At 40.7% G+C, this 12,572-nt stretch overlaps 1 protein-coding gene across 3 annotated transcripts in view; it reads left to right on the forward strand.

Moving 5' to 3' along the window:
* LOC143104087 (junctional adhesion molecule-like) overlaps positions 1-12,572 on the forward strand; it is a 34,117-nt gene that overhangs the window by 5,199 nt on the left and 16,346 nt on the right. Inside the window, exons 2-8 of one of the 3 annotated variants that reach the window (XM_076268024.1) lie at positions 8,682-8,975; positions 9,202-9,525; positions 9,648-9,707; positions 10,715-10,828; positions 10,953-11,005; positions 11,168-11,236; positions 11,374-11,806. In XM_076268024.1, coding sequence (XP_076124139.1) covers positions 8,682-8,975; positions 9,202-9,525; positions 9,648-9,707; positions 10,715-10,828; positions 10,953-11,005; positions 11,168-11,236; positions 11,374-11,412 — 953 coding nt within the window. In that variant the 3' untranslated portion in view covers positions 11,413-11,806. Of the gene's footprint in view, positions 1-8,681; positions 8,976-9,201; positions 9,526-9,647; positions 9,708-10,714; positions 10,829-10,952; positions 11,006-11,167; positions 11,237-11,373; positions 11,807-12,572 lie in introns of those variants that run through there. The other 2 variants (XM_076268023.1, XM_076268026.1) reach the window with 2 other exon arrangements.

The raw sequence follows: 12,572 nt of genomic DNA on the forward strand, positions 1-12,572 counted from the left end.
TATTCTAGGCGCTGTAACTCTGTGCCAGCGCTTCCTAAGAAACTGCCCAAGGAAACAGGGCAACAGGTTATGGGAAGATTTAAAAAGAGAGACTGGCACTCTTGCCGCTGGTAACATTTGTGTGGTCCAGGTACCGTTGCATAAAAAATGGTTGTCATTCACAAAACTACTTTTACTTTTATACTTTAAGTAAATTTCCAAGCCTGTACTTTGTTACTTTTACTTGAGTAAAGAAGTTAAACCAGTACTTCTACTTTTACCAGAGTATTTTTTAACACAAGACTTGTACTTCTACTTGAGTATGGAAAGTGAGTACTTTTGCCACCTCTGGCTGTCTGTCTATCTCTCTGTCTGTCTTGCCCACCAAGGGAGAGGAACATGTTTGTGTCACATGTTTGTGTTCATAGTATTCTCTGTCTATCCAAGACACGTCAACATAACAAGTAACATCAGAGACTTTCTAGACTTTCTATCGGAGACACAGCACTCAAAAAATACTCCATAGAAATGCATGGGGCTAGTTTGTCACGCCAATATGGCCGTTGTCTACACATATCCCACCCCTTCCTTGGCAAAACGTCGACATGTGAATACGTTGAGCCAATCATGTGGTGTGATGTGAATACATTGAGCCAATCATATGGTGTGTTGTGAAGACATCGTGCCAATCATGTGTTGTGATCTCGCTGCAAGATTGGTGTCGTGAATCCTTGCGCACGCGCAGTTCGACCCAAAGACTGTGCCCGATGAGTGCCCATAAAACGTTGGTATATGGCCGCCGAGTGGAGGGACTTGCCTAAAAGGACTTTGGTAACATTTATAAACAGTAAGAGTTAAAAAGTTACAAACAAAGGGGGGAGGGGGGTGATTGTTCTAACTCCTCCAAAGACGGTCGTTAATTAAGAGCACCCCAACCTGCACATGGCCAAATGAGCAGGTGACAATAGGAGGTCTGCTCCCCCCATCCTTACCCCCTAGTGTTTACAGACCAAAGACACACATGGGGACAAAATCACAAATTAACACAAGAAATACACATGTCAAAAGACATAAAAAAATAAATCACATGCACAGGTAGCCTACAATGCTGATTCACAATAATTTCAGTTTGTATGTATGTCTTACAACCCCAAATCAGAAAATGTTGTGTGAAATGGAAATTGTGTCTAAACCCATATTTAGCAGCAAAAAGGACAGACAACATATTAAATGTTGAAAATGAAAATTTGACTATTTCATGGAAAATATATGATCATTTTGAATTTCATGCCAGCAACATGTTTCAAAAAAAGTTGGGACAGGGAATGTCCACTGTGCTGCTTCACCTCTTCATTTAACAAAATTCGGTAACACTTTACTTGAAGGTATCTACAGTACATAAGAGTGACATGACACTGTCATGAACGTGTCATAAACATTATAAACAAGTCCTAAAAGTTTATGACACGCTTCTGTCACTCTCTTCTGTCAAGTGTCATTTGGTTTTTGTCATGACAAGTTAGGGTTAGTGTTAGGGTTATAACAGTGTCATGTCACTCTTATGTAGATACCTTCAAGTAAAGTGTTACCTAAAATTCTTTAAATGTTTAGGAACAGAAGACCAGTTGCTAGAGTTTTGAGAATGAAATGTTGTCCCATTCCTGCCCAATACAGGATTTCAGTTGCTCAACAGTATGAGGTATTCTTAATCATGTTTCTCATTCCATGATGCACCTAATTTGACAGGTCTGGGCCCACTTCCCCGATAACGACGGAGACACGCTCTTAAGAGGGTTTTCTACGATTCATCGATCGTTCGTTTGGTTTTTCCGACTGTTTCCCGAACATGCTCGTAGCGTGAACGCGCGTGCACTGCTCTTAAGATGCTCTTAAGGGGAGCTGTCCACGTTAAAGGAACACGCCACCCAATGTCAGTAGTAATATATGTTCTTACCTTAACTTTCACGAGTTGAGTCATACCTCTCCCGTGTCCGTACGTGCACTCAAACGCTCTGGTGTGCGGCTGGACTGTGTTAGCATGTTGCTATGCTAGCGGGCTTTGACGGCAACTAAGCGTAGAAGTAATCAAAAACATCCACGTTTTACCGACTTAAATACAGTTGCACGAGTAGTTGATAGAAATGCTACGGCCACGCAACGTGAAACGTGGCGATTTTCCAAGCGAATAAACCGGAGAACTACAATGTGTGGCGCAATAGCACTTGGGAGTACTTCGACCTAGCGTAGTAGTATTGTTAGCACCTAATTGTAGATCCTATCCACCACAGAGTTTAGAATCCATGCTGGATCGACCCTCAGCCTCTCCCTCCCCTCTGAGCGAGAGAGAGGCACACACACTAGAGATGCGCTGATGGGCTATTATTTCAACCATAACTGCATAGTAGGGGTGTAACGGTTCATGTATTCGTATTGAACCGAAACGGTACGGGCGTCACGGTTCGGTGCATGCATTTACACGGAGAATACACGGTATAAAAATACATAAAACTCGTGTGCGGATTAATTAATGTCATGTGCAATTACTGTTAAGTAGCGAGAGTTACGGGAGTTCTTTAGCGACACCTAACGCTAATCTGTAGCCTCGCCTTAGCTCTGAAGCTCTGATTGGCGCCTATGTTTTTTTTGTCAGGTCGTCGGTCGAGTCCGTCAGTCATTAGCAGCACTAAGGTTAGACCCACAAGAGTTAGAGGATCCGCTGGTCTCTTTAAGATCGCAAGTTTGAGAACTTCAGTTACAGTAACGTTAGTACAGGCGAAAGAGTGGTGGATAAGATGAAACTGTGTGTCGGCGTTGTTCAGCAGTTGTTGGGTATGTGAGTGGAAAAAATGCTACACATATTCGAAGCCATCACCCAGATGATGTAGGCTACCAATCACTGAAACGAGGGGAAAAAACTTCCCCTGCGCTTCAGCAGCCTTTGGATACAAATAGGGCCAAAACCTATGGCTTACATTAAATGATTTCGTAATGACAGAAAGCTATGTAAATCGCGTGGTAATTAAATTTATGTTGGGGTAACTTGTAACTTCTCACATGAGGTTCTGGTAGTGTTAAGTGCATAGACAGTAAAATAAAGTGACAACGCTAACCAGGCTAATAAACAAACCATGCTACGGTGAGTTAACGTCAAAGGGCAAAGTCACGTGACTTCTAGTTGTAGTCTGTTTATGAAATGAAAGGAGCCATTTCGTTTTAAAAAAAAAGGCAAAATAGTGTGATATTTTCACAGTTAGTAGGCTAGATCATTACTTTACACACAATAAAAAAAATATTGAGGCAAATTGTAGACCCTTCCATATACAACTAAACACAGATGTTGAAGGTCTTGCTTAAGTGGATTTTTAAAAATCATTTTTCTATGTAATTTGCACTTTCAGAAATAAGAGATGCTGTAGGCCTATTTTCAGTTTTATAGCTGATTGTCTTATTTTGTTTACAAGTTACAGATGGAGTCTGGGTACTTATTGTACTGTTTAGCCTACATCTTACACACTTCAGGCTGTTGCAGATGGCTCAGGGAAGAGACTGTATGACACTAGGTGGTACAGCCTGAGACATGTACAAAAAAAAATGCTTTCTGCATTTTTGTTTTGCTTTTCCCTCCATTGTACCGAACTCGTACCGAACCGTGATGTCCGAACCGAGGTATGAACCGAACCGTGACTTCTGTGTACCGTTACACCCCTACTGCATAGCAAAACTTATCATCCATCAGCCATCCATCAACACCAAAGTTTTTTGACCAATTTTCGAAACGGCACCCGCCGACCATCCGCTGGTTGTTTTAATGTAGGCTATATGGGTGATACAGCGCTGCTGACGTGAGGCTAGAAAGCCCTTGCCTGTCAGGAAGACTGATCCAATGCAGCAAATATATTAAAAGGCTAAAGTCGTACATTGGCTATGTTGTAGCCTATCCCCAGAATATCAGCAGCAAACTCAGTCTCTGTCTCGCAAAACAGTCTCCAAATAAAACGCACATCGGCCTGTTGCCTATACTGCCAGCTTGTGACAATATATCGTCCAAAATGCTTGATTGCATTGCATTCTCCACATTTTTAGCTACATTTTCATGTACCACATCAGCATTTTTGTTCAGTGAATCTTTTGTAAATTTCTTTAAAATGAATTGCGCTGTCTGTCTGAAAAAGACGCGCTCGTGCAGTCAAAATGAATGGGAGTCTTCAGAACAGGCTTTCAGTCACCCTGACATAACAGTGTGTAAAGTAGCCTATAATGTGAATGACTTGTTATTTTATCAAGGATTTCTTTCTTTTTGCAAAAAATAAAGTACAATAGGCATTAATTAGTAGGCCAGGAGCATGCTGAAATTATGTGGCAAATTGCGTTTTTTATTACAATGATAAAATTGTAAAAGGACGTGACCGAAGCTGAGGCAAGCCAGGCAATAGGCCTATAGGCCCGACGGTAATTGTAAAGCAATTTACAAAAGATTCACTGAACAAAAATGCTGATGTGGTACATGAAAATGTAGCTAAAAATGTGGAGAATGCAATGCAATCAAGCATTTTGGACGATATATTGTCACAAGCTGGCAGAATAGGCAACAGGCCGATGTGCGTTTTATTTGGAGACTGTTTTGCGCGACAGAGACTGAGTTTGCTGCTGATATTCTGGGGATAGGCCTAGCCAATGTACGACTTTTGCCTTTTAATATATTTGCTGCATTAGATCAGTCTTTCTAGAACAGGCAAGGGCTTTCTAGCCTCACGTCAGCAGCGCTGCATCACCCATATAGCCTACATTAAAACAACCAGCGGATGGTGGGCAGGTGTAGTTTTGAAAATTGGTCAACAAACTTTGGTGCTGATGGATGGCTGATGGATGATAAGTTTTGCTATGCAGTTATGGTTGAAATAATAGCCCATCAGCGCATCTCTAGTGTGTGTGCCTCTCTCGCTCAGAGGGGAGGGAGAGGCTGAGGGTCGATCCAGCATGGATTCTAAACTCTGTGGTGGATAGGATCTACAATTAGGTGTTAATAATATTACCACGCTAGGTCAAAGTACTCCCAAGTGCTATTGCGCCACACATTGTAGTTCTCATGTTTATTCGCTTGGAAAATCGTCACGTTTCATGTTGTGTGCCCTAACATTTTTCATCAACTACTCGTGCAACTGTATTTAAGTAGGTAAAACGTGGAGGTGTTTGAATACTGCTATGTGCCTCTCTCTACGGCCACGGCAGAGCCCGCTAGCATAGCAACATGCTAACACATTCGCGCCGCGCGACAGAGCGTTTGAGTGCACCTACCAACGCGGGAGAGGTACGACTCAACTCGTGAAAGTTACGGTAAGAACATATATCGCTACTGATTTTGGGTGGCGTGTTCCTTTAACCTACCCAGATGTAACCCAGGGTTACTTTGTTAAACCGGGGTTGACAAAACCTGGTTATCTTTAGTGGTGTTAATCGGTACTACGACGCTGATTATGAAGTTGATTTGTTGAGCCGGGGTTAACCTCATTGGAGTTTGTGCGCGTTCACATAAAAGGGGCGGGTTGCAGCGCAAATCACCACTTTCAGTGATGACGCGTTCACCTTATTTTACAGATGAGGAATGCACAATTATTATGACAAGTTATGAGGAATTAAAACCCACTCTACGACAAAAATCAAATACGTCGGCAGTGAACAAAGCAAGGCTGTTGGCAACGTATTACAGATCGGGTAGCCTAAATGCCTAAAAGTAAAGTTTTATTCCCACATGTTCTTCAAATATGTGTTACGGAGGATAGCTTACGGAATGTCTGAAATGAGTTGAAATAATTAAATAGCCTAATTTGATTTCATAGAAAGGCCTACAGATGCAACCCAATTCAGAAGTGGGCATATAGATTACAGTAATAAGGATAATTGAATGTTTAAGTAGCCCCTATTGACTGATTTAGTGTATGCCTAATCCTGTGAACATTTCAGATGCAACACCATTGCCAAACGCACATGGCAGCAGGTGACAATGAAACACAAAAACATTATTCAGAATAGTAGGTTTATATAGTTATAGCTTGCATTAATATTTCTTAATTATGAAAACATGTAGGCCTAGCTTATAGCCTTCACTTGGCCTATGTTTTACAGCTAACAAGAAACAGGTGTCTTCGAGCACTAGGAGGAAAGGCACCAGAGTGTTTTACAGTAGCAGAGGAGCAAATAATAGTGGAAGGATTCGGTCGGATTCTGGTGCTGTGGAAATGTGTAGCCTTTATGTGCAGGGTACAGTAATATGACATTCAATTCAACAAGTTTGTTAAAATGGTGATTTTTATTTATTAGGCCTACTGTAGGCTATGTCCGATTAAATACATGAATGTCCACGTACGGGCATTGCTATGAGACGTCTTCCTAGATCATCTGACAAAGATAACGAATTCCCTCGGCTGACAATCTATATCTTCATAGAGAATATCGTCCGGGTAGGCTATATTCATGGGTTTCATCAGGTCCCTTTCCACAGGTGTATTAATCAAGCACCATGCAGTCTGCATTGATAATCAAGGTGCTTGATTTTATACACCTGTGGAAAGGGACCTGATGAAACCCATGAATATATTTTCTGGCGGTCTCTAAAACCCCTCGCCCTGCGAAGAGAGTCCCTCACGATTTGCGCTCCAATGTCGTATATGGATCATCCCGGTACGCCGACATGTCTCGGAAGAAATTGTTAGTGGAGGGGTGGTACTTATAAAGGGTGTGGTTAACGGAAACCTCGGGTTAACCAAGAACATAACCAGGTCGGAGCAGGTTTGAGATGCAGCGTAAATTGCCATGGCAGCATACCTCGGTTAAAACCTATCCACCTTTCGTAGTACGGGTTAATCGGGAAGTTACGCCACACGTGATCAAGTTACTCTCGAAGTTACCCAGATAAGCCAGAAACCCCGCTTCGTAGTACAGGCCCCTAGTGTATGTGTCTATGGGTCTCAATGCTTTATTGTTTTATTTCATGTGAATACTTACTAGAGGAGTAACTTTTCAAGTAGGCTAATGCAGTTGCAGGAAGTGTGCATTTAGTTTCCATGCTTATTGTGTTTCCACAACAATGTTAGGGAGTAAATCTACTGAAATGGCCACCATCTTGGTGAAGTGGGATGTGTAAGATCAGAAAGCAGAGGTTGATTTTAGGACGGTAGCATATGTTGATGTGTCATCATAGCATAGCGCGTAAGAGCGTGGGCGGAAGACATCGACTATTGGCCGGGGAGGGTCATGTCATTTTTGAAAATGCTACTGGAGGGTCGTTGAAAATTATATTGCAGGCAGGGGAGGGTCATGCAACTTTTGATCGAAGCACTCAAAATCCCTCCGGTGATCCCGTTTATAAATAACGAACGGTCCCTAAGGATTTGCTGCTTTTTGGTTGTCCCAAACTTTGAGACGATCCATACTCTATGTATTAACTGAATCTTATCAATCTTGAAACCCGAACTGCGATGTTCCAAACAGTGACTGCAAAGGATGCAATGCCTAATCTCACTGCCTTCGGCATAACTGCTAAGAACAGTGCGCCTATTAATGTTAAACACATGAAGCTGCCGTTTTCTTTTCATGACAACAATAGCCTACGCTTGAATGATTTATGACTGAATGGGATGTTGCATTTTTAAGTGCCAGAACTGCTTATCATGTCGTGACAAAGTTTACACCAATCATCTTCTAATGTATCCTTATGTTGAGATGTCCATTCTCTTTGCCCTAGGTCTAAACATAGGCTATCATTTGTGCGCGAAGCATGCTTCAATTAAGACAGTACACAAGCTATTTTTATTGTTGTAATATTGAATGATTTCATGAATAGAGCATTGAAAGTTGTACGCACAGTGCGTGCAGGATTACGGCTGGCGGCGCCACTGCATGCACAGACACATAAAACACGCACACACATGCAGGCAAGCAGACACACGCACACACACACACACACACATACACACACACCATTACCCCCACCACACACACACACACTCACAAGCGAAAACACCCATAGAGAAGCACATACACAAAAACAAACGCACACATGAGGGACTTGACTTGACTCATTTATACACACAAAAGTTGCAAGAATAGGGGATGGAGTAGGAGGTGAGTAGCGTAGCGAGTAGCCTATGCTGTTGGTAATTTGGTGAAGAACGCAATAAAAAAGCACAAAATATGAGTCCAGACAGACAGTAGGTCAGTAAAAATGGGAATGTAATAAAGTAAGAATTAATCTAATCTAGGTGCTTCCTATAGGTCTTAAAGGTCATTGACAGTTATGTCTTGGGAGGAAAGAATACAGTTCATACTATGATATATTTGTTTACCTTTTTACACATATTACAACAATGTAAAATACCATCAACAAAAGACACGGTTATGTAGCGAAAATTAAGGTTGAACCTGCTCCTATGCTATGTAACTTGGTTGTCCATTATTGTGCTACGCTAATTTGAAAGCATTCACTGATTTGACCTCAAATTCTGTTTGAAGGAAATATTCTTCTGCTTCTGTTGCATGTTTAAAATGTTTTGTACATTTTAACCTTTTTGCAAACTTTTTGCCTGTGTTAGTTGTTTTGAAAATGTGAAGTTCGAGTTGACAAAAGCATTCAAGCAATCTAGAAAAACTGTAAGAAATATTTGGATTTACAGGTGAGTAATCCAATATCTTTTGTGTTTCCACAGGCTGCAATCTGCTACATACGTACAGTATTGAAGTCCCTAAATATGTTGGTGAATCTGTTCTCCTGCCGTGCTCCTGTGCTGATCTCCAGGCTAAACCTCAAAACGTAAGATGGTGGAAAAACACACGCCAACAGATTTATCCCTTCAAATCTCACCTGGACAGGATTCACATGTTTAATCAGGATTCTCCAGGAAATCTCTCCCTGCTCATATCAGACCTGACTAAAGAGGATGAGGGAAACTACAGGTGTGAGGGCTCAGCCTCCTACAGAGACATCACACTTAGAGTTAAAGGTAGGACATTTATTATGTAATAATATTTTAGAGAGAATTAACTATTTTACTGAAACAGATTCAGAATGACGAATGAAGGAGACTACTTCAGCAATACAATTTGTGTTGTACTTCTATATGTTGTTATGATGTAGGCCTATGTGAAAAGAAGGGGAAAATGCTCATGACAAGAAACTGAGCTATGTTGGCTTTAGACAATATTTGATAAGTGTCATGTTTCTTCCAGGATGCTCTCTAATGGAAAAGGACACAAGATTTGAGATTGTGAAAAGCTCAGGAGAATCTGTGCTGCTGCCCTGCTCCTGTTCTCCTCTGCATGTCAAACCTGAGAGAGTAATATGGGATTTCTACAGACAGAGAGGGTCAGAGACTGGCTTAACCATTGAAGTACCCAGCACAAGTGGACCCTATAGAGGCAGAGTTCAGATGTTTAACCATCATTCACCAGGAAATGCTTCTCTGCTCATATCAGACCTGACTGAGGAGGACCAGGGATTATATAGGTGCCATCTTAAGGAAGAGGTCAGGAGAATTAACCTCCTGATCCAAGGTCAGCATTTTTCTATGTTTCATTATCTAATTATTGACAGTTTTGATCTTCACCATGACATCAGTGGTCCTTTCATTAAAATGTATTTCTTTCTGTTCCATATCTTCATCTTAAATTACCAGCAAGCACATCGACACCTAAAGCACCACCTAAAACACAAACACCAATAGCTGAAGAAAAAGGTTTGTCCCTTTATCAACTTTTATCCCTTATTTAATTTAGGCCAAAAGTATGCCAAGACTTCTTCTTTACTGATCTTCAATGGGTGTAATCTGAATTAGTTGACAATAGAATGTTTAAATAGCATTTTCGCATCTTAGCCCAGTTTGGATACTTTGGTATCAAATGTTTATAGCTTTTTAAAGAGTTTAGAGTTTGTGTGCTGTTCTTTAAAACTGCTGTGCTAGTTATGTGGTGGTGTGTGTTGCTGGCTCTTCCACCTCTCACATGTAAATGGTCATGTTAAAGGAACACGCCGACTTTTTGGGACTTTAGCTTATTCACGGTATTCCCCAGAGTTAGATATGTCGATACCCAGCCTTCTCATCTCCGTGCGTGTAGTTACTCAGTTGGCGCACCCACCACTAGCCTAGGACAGGTACCTCGAAGTGGCCGGCTCTAATAATAAAAATAATAATAATAATAATAATAATAATACATTTATTTTATATAGCGCCTTTCTCAAACCCAAGGTCGCTTTACATAGCAGGGAGGCAAGGAAACACAGCAACAAACAAAGAAAACAATACAACAAAGACAAGTTATCTGTATGGAGCTATGTGTTGGGTGTGGAGGAGAAGTGATCATTAAACAAAAAGGTCTTGAGATGTGCTTTGAAGAAGCCTCTAATAGCCTACACCTCCCACACCTACACGTTGTCACTGTAGAAATCACAGCATGTAAGTAGGAAAATGTTGCAGTTCTTTTGTCACTATTGGGAGGTGTAGGCTATTGGAGTCAGCCACTTGACTTGAATACAGACAATTAATATCAAACTTTTACATGCAACATTGATACATATCTGTGCAAAAGCAGAGCACCACAAGATAATTGCCATTTGTGAGCAAATCATGTGTTGGGACTCGCGTAGATATTAATATGGTCATACTTGTCCTGTGATGCAGAGTAACATTGAGCAACAGCAACAGCACTGTGCTCTGTTCACACTCACTGCTGGGTTTGTTTCCAGACATAGTGAGTAACAAAGGAACTGAAACACCTCTATACATCTTCATCCTTGTTGCTGTGCTGCTGTTGTTACTGCTGCTGGGAGGAGTCATATTCCTGTACATGAGACACAAAGGTAGGATAATACACACACGTATGCACAAACACATGGATGCATGACCACACACACACACACACACACACACACACACACACACACACAAAACATCTTTTAAATGCAAAACACTTTGTTCCATTAGGCCAAAAAGGGGAAATTACAAAATCAGGACAGATGCGAGAGGATGAGCAAAAGGTAAGTTGTTTTTATACGGCTACAGTATGTTTTTTTTTATTCAGTGTGTGTGTGTGTGTGTGTGTGTGTGTGTGTGTGTGTGTGTGTGTGTGCATGTATGTGTTTACCTAATCTCATGTCTGCAATGCAAAAGCCCCAATGGTGTTCTCTTGATTTCTGTAGGATGACACTAGAGTGTACTGCACTGTTCAGGAAACCAGAGATGACATGTTCACACAAGCAGAAAACCAGGTTAGTGAATGAAATACTTAAAATGCCTTTAAATAATTATGTGTGTAAATAAATATGTTTGTATTTTATGTACATTTGTTTATGTGTACATGCGAACAACACTGTACAGTGTGATATGTATGCTCTAAACTTTTCAGTATGGTATCAGTTGGAAAATGACATGCTGTTTCCTGTAGGACGAGGTGACCTACTCAACCGTGATCCATAGTAACAAACACAGAGCAGCCCAAGTGGAGATGGACACAGACGACAGCACAGAATACGCCAGAATCAAGAGAACATGAGCCAACGCACCCTAATAACCCCTGTGCTTCATGCAAACATAGTGCATAGTGTTTTGGGTTTACCTTTGAGTGTTTCCAACATTCCAGCATTTCATTGTAATTTGCTATGTTCACATCTATAATGTTCAATGCTTGTCATGCTGTTATCACTTTTTCTGTTGTGCTATAAATGTCCTGTTTGACACATATTTCAAGTGCCTGTAAAAATGCATGTTATCATAGTGATGGAATGTTACGTCTTCTGACAAGCTCTTCAATTGCTATAAAAATGATCAAGTCATCGTCATGAATATGTCTTTTGTTCATATGAGAATATATGTAATATATATATATTTAGATAATGTAAAGTCTGTATAATTTGAACAAATAAAATATCTTTAAGTGAAATATGAACACATATATACTATACGTCAATATAATATTTGAAATTGTTTACAAAATCAAAAAACAAAAATTATGAGCAACAAAGCAATTGCCATGAACATTTGCCTCTGTTTGCCAAACATGAATACACCTCTGACTTTAGACTCATCATATCACTAAACTCCATGTATGCATGTCTGTGACCAGACATGATAGACGGTGAGTACACAGCATATGTGAGTTTTGTCTGTGTGGACAGGCCTAGAGTCTAATGTTTGCACAAAGTTTGTTAAAAAATCTCCTGTCTTGGCAAGAGTGTTTCAAATAACTTACATAAGCACAAATATGTGGTTGTTTCATCATTATAATAGGAAAAAGGAAGTTAGAGTGAGGTTTAAAAGTCTCATTCTCAATAACAACATTTTCAACATCCCAAAAATGAATATTAAAAATATATTTACAGTGGAAGAGACATGGGATGTGGATTTGAGAAATGACCTCAGGACAGACTGGGTCCTCCTGGGCATAGATATTAGAAAGCTAGATACCGCATTGGGCTCCAGAACCTACGTAAATAGCACCGGCATCATGGTGGGGGCAATGATTACTGGAGGCCAATGGAGAAACGGGTGACTCTGATTGCCGGCAAGTGTTGCCCATAGACAGTAAGGACAATGCCTATGAGGTTC

The sequence above is a fragment of the Alosa pseudoharengus genome, unplaced genomic scaffold (genome assembly GCF_046254945.1).
Source record: "Alosa pseudoharengus isolate Yale_2024_CS ecotype anadromous, Long Island Sound unplaced genomic scaffold, YU_APseudo_1.1 YU_APseudo_1.1_scf_5, whole genome shotgun sequence".
NCBI classification, from domain to species: domain Eukaryota; kingdom Metazoa; phylum Chordata; class Actinopteri; order Clupeiformes; family Clupeidae; genus Alosa; species Alosa pseudoharengus.